Source organism: Amphiura filiformis, chromosome 12, assembly GCF_039555335.1.
Source record: "Amphiura filiformis chromosome 12, Afil_fr2py, whole genome shotgun sequence".
Classification (NCBI taxonomy): domain Eukaryota; kingdom Metazoa; phylum Echinodermata; class Ophiuroidea; order Amphilepidida; family Amphiuridae; genus Amphiura; species Amphiura filiformis.
In genome coordinates, this window is record NC_092639.1 from 54,973,569 (window position 1) to 54,993,061 (window position 19,493).

Sequence of the window (19,493 nt, forward strand, 5' to 3'; positions counted from 1 at the left end):
AGAAGCAAATTGGACAGGGTCAATGGTTTAGTGAGTTTAAAAGTCGGCTTGGTTTAAAAAGCATAGGCATGGGATTGGTAGCAGTAGCGTGTCCAGGGGGGGAGCTTTGGGTGCTGAAGCCCCCCGCACTTTGTTAAAAATCATGTAAAATCAGCCGTTTTTTGGCGATTTTAGCCATAAAGCCCCCCGCATAAAACAGAAAAAGGGGCTGAGCCCCCGCAGGAAAAGATCCTGGACACGCCGGTGGGTAGCACCACAAGTTGTCGCAGCTAACTCTGACATCAACATGATCAACATGATCAATGTGACCTCTCGCGCGATAGATATGGTAGCTGATTCTATGGAATCGCTTCCTGATCCTGAATTCCCGCCTGAATTAAAATGTCGCTGGAAAGAAGAGGCCGAGAGTGTGAATGTTATGGAAAATCCTTCCATCGTTTGTAGTCGTGAGATGCCATCTACTTCCGAAGAGTTTCACGAGTCTAGCACCTTTGTAAATCGACATTCTGTAGTTGTCGAGATCCATGCCACGCAATCATGACAATGGCGTTAAATTCATAAAGAAAAGAAACGCCTTTGAAATATAAACTTACTCCATTCAGAAACAAGGACAACATTAAGACTCTTTACTGATGTCAAATTTGAGATAACAGTATACAAAATAAACCTGGGAGCTTTGAGAATGACTATGTCCATTATGTAGGTTTGAGATAGACAATGCCTCATCATGGTAATCGTTTCCGATAATCACTAAAAACGACTGGGTCATGTTTTAAATACGGAATGAATTTCTATTTTTGTATAATTGTTATCTTTCTGTTCAATACTTTGACCATTTGGTATATTCGTGCTTAACAAAAGTTGTCTAGAGACTTCGCAAAAGAGCTGCGAAACAAGGTTGTTGCTTTAGAGATCTAGCGCCAGCGGGGAAGAACCTGCAGAGCAAGATTGCAGACATAAAGAAGGACAAGCAAAGCAACCTGATTCACTTGCAAGTGCGTCCAAGAAACTTCATCATAAGACGCGAATTGAAGTAACAAAAAGGATACTCGTAACCACATTTACTTTTGCATTTTTAGTGTTAACAACTCTTCTGTTTCACATAGTTTCAACCTACGGGACACTTATGGCCAAAATAAAAACAAACTATATAATCTACGTATGTTTTCTTATCGTCAGAGATGTTTCTCGATTTAATCACGTCGTCAATGCATTTATATACTTTACGACCAGAAAATTCAAACAAGAGTTTCGCAAGTTGAAAGAGAAATCGGATCAGAAGCAAATTGGACAGGGTCAATGGTTTAGTGAGTTTAAAAGTCGGCTTGGTTTAAAAAGCATAGGCATGGGATTGGTAGCACCACAAGTTGTCGCAGCTAACTCTGACATCAACATGATCAACATGATCAATGTGACCTCTCGCGCGATAGATATGGTAGCTGATTCTATGGAATCGCTTCCTGATCCTGAATTCCCGCCTGAATTAAAATGTCGCTGGAAAGAAGAGGCCGAGAGTGTGAATGTTATGGAAAATCCTTCCATCGTTTGTAGTCGTGAGATGCCATCTACTTCCGAAGAGTTTCACGAGTCTAGCACCTTTGTAAATCGACATTCTGTAGTTGTCGCGATCCATGCCACGCAATCATGACAATGGCGTTAAATTCATAAAGAAAAGAAACGCCTTTGAAATATAAACTTACTCCATTCAGAAACAAGGACAACATTAAGACTCTTTACTCTTTACTCATCATGGTAATCGTTTCCGATAATCACTAAAAACGACTGGGTCATGTTTTAAATACGGAATGAATTTCTATTTTTTGTATAATTGTTATCTTTCTGTTCAATACTTTGACCATTTGGTATATTCGTGCTTAACAAAAGTTGTCTAGAGACTTCGCAAAAGCGCTGCGAAACAAGGTTGTTGCTTTAGAGATCTAGCGCCAGCGGGGAAGAACCTGCAGAGCAAGATTGCAGACATAAAGAAGGACAAGCAAAGCAACCTGATTCACTTGCAAGTGCGTCCAAGAAACTTCATCATAAGACGCGACTTGAAGTAACAAAAAGGATACTCGTAACCACATTTACTTTTGCATTTTTAGTGTTAACAACTCTTCTGTTTCACATAGTTTCAACCTACGGGACACTTATGGCCAAAATAAAACAAACTATATAATCTACGTATGTTTTCTTATCGTCAGAGATGTTTCTCGATTTAATCACGTCGTCAATGCATTTATATACTTTACGACCAGAAAATTCAAACAAGAGTTTCGCAAGTTGAAAGAGAAATCGGATCAGAAGCAAATTGGACAGGGTCAATGGTTTAGTGAGTTTAAAAGTCGGCTTGGTTTAAAAAGCATAGGCATGGGATTGGTAGCACCACAAGTTGTCGCAGCTAACTCTGACATCAACATGATCAACATGATCAATGTGACCTCTCGCGCGATAGATATGGTAGCTGATTCTATGGAATCGCTTCCTGATCCTGAATTCCCGCCTGAATTAAAATGTCGCTGGAAAGAAGAGGCCGAGAGTGTGAATGTTATGGAAAATCCTTCCATCGTTTGTAGTCGTGAGATGCCATCTACTTCCGAAGAGTTTCACGAGTCTAGCACCTTTGTAAATCGACATTCTGTAGTTGTCGAGATCCATGCCACGCAATCATGACAATGGCGTTAAATTCATAAAGAAAAGAAACGCCTTTGAAATATAAACTTACTCCATTCAGAAACAAGGACAACATTAAGACTCTTTACTGATGTCAAATTTGAGATAACAGTATACAAAATAAACCTGGGAGCTTTGAGACTGACTATGTCCATTATGTAGGTTTGAGATAGACAATGCCTCATCATGGTAATCGTTTCCGATAATCACTAAAAACGACTGGGTCATGTTTTAAATACGGAATGAATTTCTATTTTTTGTATAATTGTTATCTTTCTGTTCAATACTTTGACCATTTGGTATATTCGTGCTTAACAAAAGTTGTCTAGAGACTTCGCAAAAGAGCTGCGAAACAAGGTTGTTGCTTTAGAGATCTAGCGCCAGCGGGGAAGAACCTGCAGAGCAAGATTGCAGACATAAAGAAGGACAAGCAAAGCAACCTGATGCACTTGCAAGTGCGTCAAAGAAACTTCATCATAAGACGCGACTTGAAGTAACAAAAAGGATTCTCGTAACCACATTTACTTTTGCATTGTTAGTGTTAACAACTCTTCTGTTTCACATAGTTTCAAGCTACGGGACACTTATGGCCAAAATAAAAACAAACTATATAATCTACGTATGTTTTCTTATCGTCAGAGATGTTTCTCGATTTAATCACGTCGTCAATGCATTTATATACTTTACGACCAGAAAATTCAAACAAGAGTTTCGCAAGTTGAAAGAGAAATCGGATCAGAAGCAAATTGGACAGGGTCAATGGTTTAGTGAGTTTAAAAGTCGGCTTGGTTTAAAAAGCATAGGCATGGGATTGGTATTACCACAAGTTGTCGCAGCTAACTCTGACATCAACATGATCAACATGATGTGACCTCTCGCGCGATAGATATGGTAGCTGATTCTATGGAATCGCTTCCTGATCCTGAATTACCGCCTGAATTAAAATGTCGCTGGTAGGAAGAGGCCGAGTTTGTCAATGTTATGGAAAACCCTTCCATGGTTCATAAAATACCATCTACTTCCGTGAAGAGTTTCATGAGTTTAACATCTCTGCAAATAGACATTCTGTAGTTGTCGAGATCCATGCCACACAATCATAACAATGGTAAAATTCATACAAAGAGACACCTTTAAAATATAAACTAACTCCATTCAGTAACAAGCCATTATGACTCTGATGTCAACTTGGAGATATCAGTATACAAAATCAATCTCGGAGCTTTGAGAATGACTTTGTCCATTATGTAGGTTTGAGATAGACAATGTCCGATATTCACTAAAAACGACTGGATCATGTTTTACGGAATTAACAAGATATAGCTCTTGACATTTTCAGAATCTCAAAACTTAGAGAATTTTTTATGATGAAGCCTATGACCAGCATGCAGAGCATTATGATTGATGAAAACAAACTCATGTACACTGACAGCCAAATTGGATCCAGGGTGACTCTAAAAGCCGAGTCCAGCCACTCTGCAACTCTTGGTCTAAAATGACTATTGGGAGTCACCTGACTCCCTTGAAGAGTCATAATTTGTTGACTCCACTATAAAGTAAAAAAAAAGTATACAAGACACTGACTGGTACCCCGCATGGCCGTCAAATTATCCTGGGGGACAGGGGGGACATGTCCCCCACATTGAAACTGAATGTTATATTCAATTATTTTGATGGTAAATGTTACAAAAGCTAAAACCAGTAAGTTTTGATCATTTCAAGAGTATCCAATGTTGAAGTGCTCTTGTAAGTCAACATCGTGACTGGTGCACGGCTGTTTGATGTATATAGAATTGGCTTCATTATTAACTAAATGCAAACTATAGATGGCGCTATATATCCTAAATCATATTTCTTTATTTGCAAGGGTTAGGTGATTAACAGTGATTAATACCGCCATTAAAACAGCTAGAATAGGTGAAATAAGCAACTAGGAAATTTTATAAACGTATTTTATCAAACAATAAAAGGAATTAATTTGTATTAAAAGCTTGAAAGGGTAATTTCCGGTAACTAAATAGCGCCACCAATTTTGTCATTAATAGATCATTTGATATACACCTTGCATAACAATCGAAAGCAATACACATCTTCACAAATTGTTGCTGGACGAATAATAGACTGGACGGACTTGGATTAAAACTTATACACACCCTATTCTCTTTATTTATGATTTATAAAGCTATACAAAACAGGTTTTTTAAAACTCTAAAGTGTATTAACGGTATAATACACACATTATAATTAAGAAGCATGTCTAGAGGTTAATTTTGAGTTCAAAAACGATTAAAAGTACTATAGATATGTAATATTTGCTCATTCTAAACCAGTTAGTTGTACATTGTACATGATATTGAACACATTTAGAGAAATGGGCTCTTGGCTGTCCTGAATGTAGAACCTTCAATAGAAAGGGTTCCTGAAAATTGAAAGAACCTCAAAATGATTTTTTCTGACCTTTCCAGAACCAACATGGTTCTTTTTAGCTTTTCCAGAACCCTGTTCTGTTCTTTGTAGAACAATTTAAATTTGGTTCCACATAGAAGGCAGGTCAAGAACCATTTTATTTTCTACTTGGAACCGTTTTTTATAAGAGTGAAATGTGAGAATGAAGTGTAATAACCATGATAACTGCTTTTATTTTTTTTTACGGACGGTAACAATTACATAATTGACCTGATATGGCATGAGTATGGTTTGTTGCCACATTGACTACGGCTGCCGGCTTGGTTTCGTCGTCTGGCAGTGGAAAACTGTTTTTGCCATTTATGGTCTCGGTCTGCGCTTTTTGCCTTGCGTACAGGCCGGCTTTTTCAGGTGATTCATTTTGAGAAAACTACGATTATCATGCGGAGGTTCCCTGCATCTTTTTTTCGTTTCACCGAAAGTTTAGCGGGAGTTTGGGAAAATTTCAAAACTAGAAGTTTCTGAAGTTTCAAGGATTGTGATCATCCTAAAGAAGAATAAGCTAAATCGTATTCCTTATACACTATACTATAATTACATATACAAACAAAGGGCTTATTTTTATTCCTTAAATGTATGAAATTTAATATGAAAGTATGAAAGATATTATACCGTAGAAACCCGTCTATAAGGAATAGAAGCGACTGTGATGATAGCATATTTCACGCTAGCGCCCTCCACAATATTATATCATTATGGAATTTGAGCAAATCGTTTACCGACACAAGCAGGTATACAATGTATTATTTTATCTTTATTTCGCATCTCACGAGCATAGCTCACTTGGCAAGGCATAAGACTTTGGTTCTTTAGATCGGAAGATGGTGAGTTCGAGCCTCATCACGGTCACACAAACTTTTATAAACAAAATATTGTTCAAACTTTTCATTTATATTTTCTTGCATTTTCTAAAGACTCCTTTCGTGATCATTTTTTTTTCATATTTAGTTTAATTTATTCTATTGTTTTTCTTTTATTGTTTCTTTTCTTTGTCTTTTTTTTCTTGTTTAATTTTATTTTTTCTTTATTTTTCTTTGATTCATATAATATTGGCAGGATAAGGAGAGGAGGGAACTAAAGACCCATTCAGTGATTTGCTCATCCGGACGATCGTAAAAATCATCAAAATTCGCCTTTGTCATTGTCATAGATGTGGTAACATAGCCTGCTAGTGGTTCAGCAGAAAACCGTGTGACACATAATATACATTTGGCTACATTTTATTATACGATAAATACGAATTTATTAAACATGGTAACAAATATTCTCTAGCAGATCGGTTATACGATGGAACTGGTAGGCATAGGCCTATTATAAATTCGGGATATTAAATATCTTCCTGACGAGACAGATCTGCGCATGTGGTCAAAGACGATTCCTTACTAGCCACAGACCGTCCGCTGGATGGAATTAGTTGAATCGCTATGGCTGTTGGTCGGACCTCTCATCTCTCCACATCGATTGTGACCTATCCCCGACATTGCCCTTATGAACTCACATCCTCCTGTTTTATTCCAATACGCTGGCGAAGTTACGTAATAATCGGATTAACTACCATAGCAATAGGTGAAAACAATTTTTGAATATACCGCGTTATACACTGATACGTTCAGGCGGTACCTCTTCATTGAACCATATCATGCTGCACCTGTAAGATCTTTGAAAAGACCAGTATTGTATTCAATCTATGATTGCAGACATACACAGTACAGGTGATGAGTGTAACCTGCTTGTAGCGCAGCGCGATATGTTCAAAATTGTTTTCACCTATTGCTATGGTAATTAATCCGATTAATTACGCAACTTCGCCAGCGTATAAGGGACGCACCATTAGATACTCAGGGGGTGGGTAGGAAGTTGGGGTCGGGGGAAGAAAGTTTGTTTTTTTAGTGTTGGTGGGGAAAGTTTTTTTTTTTTGCTCATGTAGTGGGGGAAGTTTTTTTTTTGAAAAACTTCCTACTCCCCCCCTGAGTATCAAATGGTGCGTCCCTAATGGCCGAATAAATTCTGACCATCACTTGGCTTGTTGGATTCGTCTATACTACAATTCGCTGTCGAAGTGACGTAATAATCGCAATAACTACCATGAAGCAGATTGCACTAATCACCCGCGTATGTCACCAAACATAGATTGAATACCACTCTTTTCATAAATACTAATCTTACATGGCGAGTGATTAGCATTTCTTTGACAACTATGGTTTAATGCATAGGTGCCACGTGAACGATGAAGTGCAGGGCTATATATTCGAAATTGTATTCATCAATTGCTATGGTAGTTAATCCGATTAATTACGTCACATCGACAGCGAATAGCCTATAGTATGGGTTCAAGTGGAACAAAAATAGTGTATGTCCATTGCTAGCTATGGTAATTAATCATGTTAGTGTTTACATCACTACTTCGGTGAAGACAAGAGAAGTGTGCCTTCTCTACCAACGCCTGTGATATAACAGGTGCAAGCGAAATTGAATGACCAGAATAGTTTCCTTTGTCAGATGAATTGATTGAAGTTTTTGAAGACACTCTATTCTTGATGGGACAATAGATTCAAATATGGAATAATTATTATTCCTCATCTATTTTTTTTTTATTGAAAAACTGCAATTGTGGCAACAGAACAATATTTATTTTGATTTCATTTCAAGTAGAAACAAAATCGTGCTTAAGCCAAAAACGCACCCTACCTCAAGAATTGGGATGGCACAAAGGTGCAACATAGGTTTTTATTGCAAAGACGAGGACAGACAAGTAGTTACAACACATCTGTCTAACCGTGGGTTTCGCTATTATTTAGAATAAATGCTTTTACTAGTTTCTATAAAACCACAAAATTACTAAAAAACTATAAAAAAACTAAAAAAAAAAAAACGCACCTAAAATTAAAAGTAGAAAGGTAGATTTGAAGAAAGATAAAAGAACATGTCAAAAGTTAAAATTAAACGAGAATGAAAAAACGGAACCGGTGCCCGGACCATGCTCTCTTCAGCATGTCTTCAGTTCCAAAGTCTGACGCTCTATCAATTGAGCTATACGATCCTGATATACGAAACAGTCGTTATTATGTCAATACAATTGATTGGTGTTACGACATACTTAGATGGAATGCATAGCCACCCAGTGCTAGTATATATTTGCTCAAACTCCAAATACAACAAGCAACCAATTTTATTGAGGGCGTTTCTTAGGTATATCCTTGTAGACGGGGTTTTACGGTATGCCTTTAATTCTAGAATTGAGACCAGTGTTGCCACATAACCTGCATAACGTCGATATAGCTCTACCAAAGATAATTGCTACACACACAAAAAAGACTTAAAATGGTCAAATTTGACCCCGGTGATCTAGTGAAAAATTTGACCCAAATTGTGGTTAAAAATGACTATATTTAGGGTCAAAAAATGATTTGACCCCTAATATAGTCAGTTGAAAAATAACCCTATTAGTGTCAAAAATGACTATATTCAGGGTCACAATTAGAAAATGACCCTTAAGTGGTTGAAATGTCTTCATTCAGGGGTCCCGATTAGAAAATGACCCGGAACGTGGGTTGAAAAATGATTGTATTTGGGGTCATTTAAATATGACCCTTTTAAGGGTCAATTTAAAATGATGCTTAACAACAGAAAATGACCCCGACCGTACTTGGATTTAACCACGAATAGGGTTAAATAAAACTGACCCCGTAAAAGGGTTGACATTTTGACCCCGTCGTTTTAAGTGTGTACAGGTCAGATAATGAAATTTCCCGACGACTGTGTCCTTGTTTTTCCAAAAGCAAGTCTCAATTTTTAATTTGCCTACGACCTGTTTACAACGACAATCATGAACACTGACGATATAAGAGCAAGTATGCTAACAATGACGGATGACCCAGCGTTGCACAGATCATCATCAGAACAGCAGAATTCACATGCGTAGATAGAGAATGCTCCTTGACACCCAGTGTTGTCACAACTCGCTTCATCGACACATCGACGATCCATCGAAGTAACCGATCCAGCAAGTTTGTCATACTTTTTCTGTAAAGGAAAATGCATAAATATATCAGTATAACTGAAAATATGATGTAAGTAATAAATGAATAAATAATAAATAAAGAATAAATAGATAATCAATAAATCAATAAATATTAAATAAATGAAGAACCCGTGTTTATATATAATTTACTATCTACTGAAGATAGCGCTATGTATAATTAATTTTATACTGAAAATAGCACCATGGAACTGTGTATTATATAATTTTCGATCTACCAAACATAGAACTCTGTGTATTACAAAGTTTGCTATCTACTGAAGAAAGCACTGTTGTACATTATAATAATTTGCTATCTACTGAAAATAGCACTACATGTATTGCATAATTGCTGTCTTCCGAAGAAAGCACATGTGTATTATATATCGCATTAATTTTCTTGCTTGTTTTTAGATTGTTTTCTTGTGTCATTTTATAATAAAGCCTGAAGAAGGTACGCCCAGTACCGAAAATTTGCTGTACAACTGTTTCCCGTCTTCGTTTGTTTTATTTTATATAATTTGATATTTACCTAAGACAGCATTATGTTATGTGTATTAAACATTTACCATATCTACTGAAAATAGCACCATATGTATTGCATAATTGCTGTCTTCCGAAGATAGCAATGTGTAGCACACACTTTATTTTATACTGAAAATAACACCGTGCTAGCACTATGTGTATTATATAACTTGCTCTCTACCGAAGAGAGCACTGTGTTACAAATTTGCTATTTTCTGAAGAAAGCACTTACCGTACGTGTATACATAATTTGATATTTACCTAAGACAGCATTATGTTATGTGTATTACACATTTACTCTATCTACTGAAAATAGCACCATATGTATTGAATAATTGCTGTCTTCCGAAGAAAGCAATGTGTATTACACATTTTGCTGTCTTCCGAAGATAGCAATGTGTATTACACATTTTGCTGTCTTCCGAAGATAGCAATGTGTATTACACATTTTGCTAGCTGTCTTCCGAAGATAGCAATGTGTATTACACATTTTGCTAGCTGTCTTCCGAAGATAGCGATGTGTATTACACATTTTGCTAGCTGTCTTCCGAAGAAAGCAATGTGTATTACACATTTTGCTGTCTTCCGAAGATAGCATTGTGTATTACACATTTTGCTGTCTTCCGAAGATAGCATTGTGCATTGCACATTATTTTATACTGAAAATAATATCATGATAGCACTATGAGTATTTCCTATCTACCAAGGATACCTTAGCACGGTGTGCACCATTGTTTACTACATTTGCTGACTGATATAAAGGTAGCACATTATGTGCAGTAGCGTATACATGGTATACAGCCCTTTTTAAATGGGTGCACCCCCGGATATCAAAATTAAGAGAATACAAATTGGAGGAAAAGAGAGGAGAAACGCCTGTATGCATGCAATTTTTACGAAATTAATCTCATATTTGACCATTTCATCTTTTAAAAAAGCAAATTTAGGCGCGCTTCGCGCGAATTTATACCAATTTGAACCACATTTTGAGCATTTAAGCTTCAATATGTTATATTTACACGTTTCGTGATCATTTTCTTAGCTCACCAATTAAAGCCATATTATAACATTTTCAAATAAAATAGATTAGCATTTCTTTGCCATAAAATGTTAGCTTTTACTGTCAGATATATCCCTTTTATTTTTGAGCCGAACAACTACGGCAAAGCAAAGAAAATTGGAATTTACTACCAGCGCACATGTCGCCAATACGTACCACTCCTTCGGTCATGTTGTGGTACGACCCTTTGTTGTGTATATCACCGTCACGCACGCCGTGTACGTACTGTGTGTTATGAACATCGTGTATGCGTTCGACTAATAATTCCATTGTAATAATAAAGCGCCGGATCCGGCGTTTTATTCAAAATCTTGGATTTTGACAAAACTACAGCACCTAGAGTCTTGATTTTTGCAGGGTATATTGGTTTCATAAAGTACAATTTAATCGTGTAAAAAAGGAATTTTAAAAATTCAGTGAGGGCGTCTTCCTCAGCAAATGTTATAATATGGCTTTAATTCGCGCCCCCGGTTGCTGAAGTTCTGTATACACGCCTGATTTGTGTGTGTTGCATAAAGTGCAACTTTCAAATTCGAGTTTTCACACCATTCGGGCATATTACGGATTCGAAAGAGAATCACATACCTGGCACACTTGTCCAGAAGAGCATGTTTCTTGAGTATAATTGTAGGCCTCTGTGTCCCATCCGGAGTTCAAACAAGTATTGTCTGTTAAGACAAGGTCGTGGTGACAATTGTAGCAATCAAGGGATTGAGTAGTAGCAACTGAAAATAAAATAGGGGAATAATTAAATATTTTAAATTTACAAAACCAAAACCCCCGGGGTACACTCCCATCGCAGAGATCACGCGTATAATATTGGGATGTTAGACCCACTAATATGTTATCATCGCAGTCACCCAATGACCCCATGATGTTTCCAAGCTTAAATGGCAACTTAAGGTTAGCCGAGAGTTTTTCATTCGCTTGATTTCAGAGGGGCGTAAGTTCATAACAGAAACAGCCATGCAGAAAATGAACAAGCGTACTGGGACGTAGGCCTACTAACAATAGAATATTGATCCACGGTCAAGACATGAAACTTGGCTTAGCTCGTGCCCGGAGCTCGTGAGTCGGGGGCGGGCGGGGGGTTACATGAGGGGCGACATGCCGGGTCGGATGCCGGGGGAGGGGTACAAGCCATTTTCGGCAATTTTCATAAGGATTTTATAAATTTTAAAATTGATTGGGGCACTTCGTCAAGCTACGCCCTGGAAAATGTGTTGATTTTGAATTTATAGCCTTGATATCTTTGATGAAATAAATCAATGCTGCTATTCCCCTGATTACAATGTAATAGGGTACAACAATAACATCAACAACAATATCAAAAAGCAATTATTTGCAAATCGAATTTGGGAATAATATTCAAAAAGACAGACTTAGCAGGCCTACAAATTTCTGAATTATATAAAGTGAAAAACAATCAATCACGATTCACTGCAGTCAGCGAATCAATCAAAAAAAACTAAAAAGAAAGGAGCAAGAAAGAATAAAGAAATAGGGGAAAAGAGAAAGAAAGAGAGAGAGAGAAAAGAGAAAAAGAACGAAAAAGAAAGTAAGAAAGAAAAAGAAAGGAAGAAAAAAAGAAAGAAATTAAAACAAAATGAAAAAAGAAAAAGAGAAAGAAAAGAGGAAAGAAAGGAAGTAAAAATGAGAAAAGAGAGAAAAAAGGAAAGAAAATTCAGCCACATGGGGACTCGAACCCACAAAAATTGTTCATAACAGATTCCCAGTCCAACGCTCTATCCACTGGACCATACATCAGCTTACGCAATTTCTTATTCTCGAAGCGGATATGTAACTATAATTTGATGTAATTACTTGATTACAATCGCGTCCGCACAATGGCTCTTAGAATAAACACGCATGTCGGCGCTGAAATTTTGAACGAACTGATGGAGGAAAAACCTCGTTTTTTGCAATACTAGCTTCAATTTGGAGTAAAAATCAAATGGGATAGCAATTGGCAGAATGTTGAGAAATAATGTAGGTATTCAGATGTCTAAATTAACGCCCCGTTATCAAGATATCGATAATTTCACAAAACAGTTTTTTCTCAGACAAGATTCTCGAAAATGTTCCCCAAAAACGGGCTTTTTAAATTTGATCGGTACTGTATTTGGTTCTTCCCCATGGCAACATTATTTCTTTAATCGATTTGTAGTACAATACAAAAAAGGAGAAAACAATCACTAGGCGTGGTTTTATACGGAGCGAACATTTGAAAAAAACTGCATGGAACGTGTTTTTGATCTTGTGAACATGGTGCGTAAAAATGATTTAAACGAAGGATTTTCAAACGGATTCTAAAATTTTATATAAACACACAAAAATAATGCAAAGATACATCCATGCACCAACATTTGACTCACTGCGATATTTGATTGCTGAGAAAACGCGGTTTTAGAGAACAACTTTATACGTCTTTTATACGTTTTTTATACGTTTCTTCGTGTAACCTTAAATGGCAACTTCCATCTGGTTTTATGGCTTGTTTTTAAACTTTCTAAATTCAAATCAATAATCTGACTGTTTTGACTACAACGACCCGTCTTTTGCAAGAATTAAATTTAAATACCAAAGTCCATCAATCATCCCATTTTACCTAAAGGTTCCATTTTTTTTAAATACCTTTTTATCATCGAATGACCTTAATTTAGTCCTAATGTAAATTCCCAGCTTTAATACACCTGTATCGGTTTCATTATTGGTAGTTCCCCATCCGCGGTAAAATTACGAGTTTTCATGAGTCGTGCATTTCCTTTCTATCTTATACTCCTCTATCTTGTTCTTACCTCCGCACGCCAAGACAACTAATGCAAGGAGTAATGTATTCATGTTGATAAAAGTTGATATTATCTGTAATCATAAATAAACAAATATCTCATGATAATTACACGGTATCATTGGGCATTTTTAATACAGCATGCCTTGCCGTCTGGATTTTAAAGGCGAGTGGTCAATCACTCGCTAGCATGATGTTAGGCGAGTGGTCGAATCACTCTATACATTTCGCGTCTGAAAAATTATTCATACTAATATGAAACAATATTACACACTGTTCGCAGAGCTTTACAACCTTTTTTTCGTATCCAGGGTTTACGGCTAACTTATTACGGTAGATCGGATACAGGATACACTGAAGCACACCGACACCGCCTGGCTAATAATTATTTGGTGCAGAAGGGACACTAAAATGAATACACGGGATCGATACACGTGAATTGCTATGCACGATTTTGATATCAGACGAAAATCTTCTGATACCGGGTTAGAAAATGATGAATATCTCCCGTCATGATTTTTTCTCAAGAAACCAGATTTGGTCTCATAAACTTGGAAATACGTGTTGAACAGATATGATAGTCGCTAGAATGCGCTTTGAAAATTGGCCGTGCGCTTTGAACTCAAAATTTGAACATTTTATATTGCGTTGGTCCTGTTATGGACTACAGCGTGCAGCGTGTAGTACAGCTGCACTCACTGTAGGCAGTATAAAGTCGATGACCATTGACCTCAATGGGGTATACAAGCTTAATCACGCACAACCAAGATCGATTACCCGGCTATTGTGAGTAGCCTTAGTTATGTCCCTAATTATTAGTTTAAAAGAGCTTTAAAGGTTTGAACCAAATGGCTAATCGTGGCTGTGGATTTAACCTACCATGGCGATTCCTGCCATGAAGATATAGGGTCGAAGACACTGTGTGAAGTGCTGGAACTTGCATGTAAATTATTATTGGATTCAATTTTGGGCGATTCGCAGCGAGCGATATTTAGTGTCTTTGGCGAGTTTAAAATCGCTCGCTAGAAATTGAGTTTGGGCGAGCGGTGGCGAGCGAGAGCGATTGCTCGCCTCAAACGGCATGGCCTGATACAGGGTGTCCCATAAAAAATTACCGAGTGAATAAAATTGAACGTAAGTCGAGAACTAGACATCAAAATCCAAACATTTAAAATGTAACGCATAGCCTATTTTATTGTGCATCACATGAAAATTTTATTTGATTTGGTTGACTGGTTGCGAAGAAATTAACGATTACATAATGCGCGCATCAATGCAGTTCATTCCAAGTTTGATCAAAAGCGCTTTTTTTCATACTCGCTCATCGCTTCCTAAAGTTTGTATATCTCATTAAATTTAGTCCACATTATCTATTTTAAAAATCGATGGTGTTATGTTATTCATGCTTTCACTGAAGATGAACATCAGTTTGTCCGAGAAAACTTGAATTTGAAGCTTTCCATCTTTAATTCTTTAGGTTGTGCAAATATTTTATATTTTAACTTTCCGAAGAACATTTGAGCCAAGAATGACAACGATCAAGCGCTTTACGTGTGATTATTGATAACATGCACCATTAATGTTGAAGTTTTAAAAGATTTAAACGTTGCATTACAATTTCTTGAAAATATTCCAAAAACGTTAATGTGGAATTCTTTATGCAATAGTTCTGTATGCAACATTTATATCAACATTAACGAAAAAAAATATTTACAAGTACCGAGCATGATAAGCATCATCTTACATGCAAGCTCTCATGTTCAATATCGTGTAGGTTTTCAAATTTGAACAAAACCTAATAAATGTTTTGCAAGAAACAGATTGTTTAAAAAGAACGAAAAGGAGTTCACAGAACAAAATATGAAGCCCGTTGACAGTTAACCACTAGTGTGCATTGTATTGAATGAGCTTTCTTTCAAACTTGGAATGAAGTGATTTGACGCATGCGTTATGTAATCGCTCATTTCTTCGCAATCAGTCAATCGATTCCAGTAAAATTGGCGTATAAGATGCAGAATAAGATGGGCTACATGCTGATGTTTAGAATTTTGGATTTTCGTGTCTATTTCTCGACTTACGTCTACATTCATTCGGCCGGTATTTTTTTCTGGGACACCTTGTACAGCGAAAAGATAATACGTGGATAATGGGGTATTCCAGTTGAAATGCATACACCCCCTATATAATTCATTCCCTTAATACCCCACAGGGGGTGTAGATTTGAATGAAACGACCCATTCAGGGGCCACTTATTTCCTCCCATCCTCCCGGGCCATCCTCTTCTGTCTAATAATAGTGTAATAGTGTCATTTCAAGAAAAAAACCCGAGTTCTTTGTCAGAATAATTGCCCCTACGACATACCATGCGTTATAATAAGTTTATACTTTTGCTTGCAATTCTGAGTTCTCGATAAAAAGTGAAATTGAAATGTAATGGATCCCGCTTGACATATTTGACAAACACAACCATGGCAACACTGAATAGCCTTCTCTTCTCTCATTAAATCAGTGAAATGCCAGAGGGTGCAATGCAGTGTAAATACAAAATTTGAAAATTGACATTGTATTATGTAAGGACAACTTTTGTTACTTACAATGACACTTTCACAAATATTTACCGTTAAATATGCAAATAGTATTAAAAATAGTGACCAGCTCCCGTGACCAAAACAAGTAACCTCGCAAGATACTGATGTTGTTTTATTATTTTCCCGATTTGGATGAAGTTATAAGGGTAGAATTGACACCTAATTTGCTTTTGCACCACGTAGGCCGATACTTTTAAAATGATGAAGGGTTTGCTAGGGTCTGTATTTGGAGTGCAAATGTAGCTATATTTTAAATAGGCCGAGTAAAAAACCAAACAAACAGCGTCCCCTCCCGAATCCCGCTTCCTTCTTTGAAGATTCTTAAATTTTAAACAAAACATCAAAAACAATACAACTTTTATCATTTCGATTTATTTTTGCCAAAGGAACAATTTGAGACCAGTTGGGTAAAAATTGGACATTATTTAATTGTAAATGCCCGTGGGCCCCAAAATTTGACCTTTGACCTTTTTGTATATAATTCAAGAACTAGAAGTCGGAGATTGGTCAAACTATACTTTTTCTGAATCCTTAGGATGAGAGCAATACATTGACATGGTCGTTTACAAGATTGAAATATCACCCCTGCGTAAAGCGGCCATTACTAGTTTGGATTTATGCAAATTAGGCACTGTTCCACTACTTGGATTTGTGGGGACTTTTGATGTGTTATTAAAAATGCTTTTTTGAAATAAATGGTGATTAAATGGATTCTGTTGCAATTAGTGGTGGGTTAACCCCATTTTTCTTAAATTGACTAGCCTAAAAAGCTTATTTTCCAAAACGTCCGTTGATTCGGACCTTGAATTTATTTACATGGATAATAATAGGCCACTGCGTTGCAAACGTTATATCGTCTGAGGTTTCTTATGGTATAAAAAAATCTCAAATTTTTTGGAGTATAATTATGTAGGCAGGGGAGGGGGTAAGGTTGTGGCCCTTTAAATGTCGTCAAAGCATAGATCATCTAAATTCTTTTAAGATGAAATATGTGGGATCCTCAAATGGCACTAAAGGTATGCCTATAGGTCTATCAAAAACAGCCGGAAATTCCAGAACTATCAAAATAAAAACTAAAAGCTTCAAGCAACTTAAAAATATTAAAAATACCTTTCGTATTGAACTTTTCCCCCAGAACACCGAAAAAATTTCTTTTTAGGGAAAAATGTATATCTTCAATATCAAAGGTCAAAATTTTCAATTGATCGTCGGCTTTTCACCCCAGCTACATACACTTTAAGTACATACTAAATTTAGAAAGTTTACTTCGAGGACTGTTAAATATCCCAAATCTAAAAAAAATATCAAACTTTAATAATTTGTCAGAAAATTTGTATTACCGGTATATTGCGAATTCCAAAAAAATCAAATTCGATATGTCTGGTGTGCTCTCAGCTCTCACAAAAAAACCTGTCTAAACGTTAACATGGTTAATATCCGATTCCTTAACTTACCTTTGAAGACAGTTCAGTGGAGAATGAATGTTATTAAATGGTTTGCATCCAGTAAGTCGTTGGTGTTTGCAGGCCTATATATTATTTTCCAGTGTCCTGACCCTTTCTCCTCTTCTATATATAGCCCTTAAGTCTCTTGCATATACGATCTACAGAAGATGGTCGAACCACGGAACTTGTGTCGCCGAGTCTGTCTTAGTTTCAGGCAATTGAATGAAGTAATTAAGTTTTGTTACAAAGGTGATACCAACTCCAGTCAATAAATTGATTTACTTGTTAAATCTACGTTGCTCTGACGCTTTCACTGGTATCCAAGGATTACATCACTATTGCTAGCTCCATTGATTGGGTAAACATGCAGTGATTTATACAAATATGGAAACAAACTAAAAGTTCGATGACGTTAAAAACGAAAGTTCTTTCGTTAGGAGGCCGACAATCCCTCCTCTCTCTAAACTAAGTATGTCGAAAATTCAAACCCGAAAAATCACATTTGACTAGTTTTTTACAAACTATTGGGACTTTTTGACCCCCTAAATGAAAGGATTTTCGTTTTAAGGGCTTCATTGAACTTTTGCTTTGTATCAGATCTCTCAAGGCGAGTTAGAGGGGAGTGAGACCTTGTAGTGTTTGCACTCAAATATTAAGGCAAATAAACCCGACACACATGAGGAATGTTATGGATTATATAATAGAGATCCCAAGGTTTGATGTCAGGGTGTCATGTCTATCCCATGCACATGAGGGGTGGGGGTGCACAAGCCAAAATTTTCGTTTTGATATATTATTGGCCTGAACTCAAGAACTCCAAAACCTATGGAAACATAAATGCGATTATTGCTTTCCTTGAAATCTCCTACCAGATCAATCCTTTTTAGTATATTATTTATTTAGGTGTACACGGCCGTCTTTTAGTAAAATGGCTAAGGCCACGTTATTTAAAACGCGAGTCTCAAAGCTTGTGAGAAATTGAAAACCTAATGCGGAATTATTTACATTGTGACAAGCATTGTCTCATGCCCCACAAAATACTGCGCAAACTTCGCTATCAGAGCCCTTAAGGGGTGGGGTATGAACGTTTGGACAGTATTTATTGTGGGACATTAGAGCACATCAGACATATCGAATTGCATTCTGAATACGAAAAATGTCCTTCTGATATCAAATAATTTTGATTTTTTGAAATTCGCAATGTAATACACATTAAATTGATATTTTTGATATTAAACAGTACTCGAAGTAAACTTTATAAATCTGATGATTTATACTTAAAGTGTATGTAGGTGGGATGAAAAGCGAACGATCAATTGAAAATGTTGACCTTTCATATTGAAGATATGGATTAGGTCTTTTTGGGAAAAAAATCCATATCTTCAATATGAAAGGTTAAAATTTTCAATTGATCGTCGGCTTTTCCTCCCAGCTACATACACTTTAAGAATATGTCATTAGATTTATAAAATTTACTTCGAGGACTGTTATATATCAAAAAGTGAAAAATATCAAATTTTAGTAATTTGTCATAAAATTTGTATTATATTGTGAATTTAAAAAAATGAAAATTATTTGATATCAGAAAGACATTCTTCGTATTCAGAATGCAATTCGATATGTCTGATGTCCCACAAAAAATACTGTCGAAACGCTCATTCCAGATCCCTTAACAAGAAAAAAAAAATTCCTGATTTTCAAAGAGGATTTTACTAATGCACGCGGCAGCTTTGAGACTCGGGTTAAGGTGGTACTACAGTGCACCCCCTGATAAATTGTGTGACTAATTTTGCATTTTTCTCAAAAAATAACTATACACTGGTAACAAAAGTTATGCATATTATCGGGGCATGGAATCCAAATACTACACTGAAATTTCAGTGATTCAAGACAAGTGGTTCATTATTATATGAAGAAATGAGGTACATTCTAGCGG

The 19,493-nt window shown here is 36.5% G+C and overlaps 1 protein-coding gene across 1 annotated transcript; it reads right to left on the reverse strand.

Annotated features, from left to right (window-relative positions):
* Nucleotides 1–8,637: 8,637 nt before the first annotated feature.
* On the reverse strand, nucleotides 8,638–17,656 carry LOC140165430 (uncharacterized). The gene is made up of 4 exons (XM_072188734.1): nucleotides 17,567–17,656; nucleotides 13,535–13,598; nucleotides 11,322–11,461; nucleotides 8,638–9,156 (listed from the first exon to the last, which is right to left on the reverse strand). The coding sequence occupies exons 2-4, from the start codon at nucleotides 13,575–13,577 to the stop codon at nucleotides 8,935–8,937; spliced, it is 405 nt and encodes a 134-aa protein (XP_072044835.1). The 5' UTR covers nucleotides 13,578–13,598; nucleotides 17,567–17,656; the 3' UTR covers nucleotides 8,638–8,934.
* Nucleotides 17,657–19,493: the final 1,837 nt, after the last annotated feature.

Coding starts and splice junctions, on each gene's coding strand:
- LOC140165430 (XM_072188734.1), bottom strand. CDS start 13,577: ATGAATACATTACTCCTTGCATTAGTTGTCTTGGCGTGCGGAG. Junction 11,462..13,534: donor AGTTGTCTTGGCGTGCGGAG/GTAAGAACAAGA, acceptor TTTTATTTTCAG/TTGCTACTACTCAATCCCTT. Junction 9,157..11,321: donor CTTCTGGACAAGTGTGCCAG/GTATGTGATTCT, acceptor TTTCCTTTACAG/AAAAAGTATGACAAACTTGC.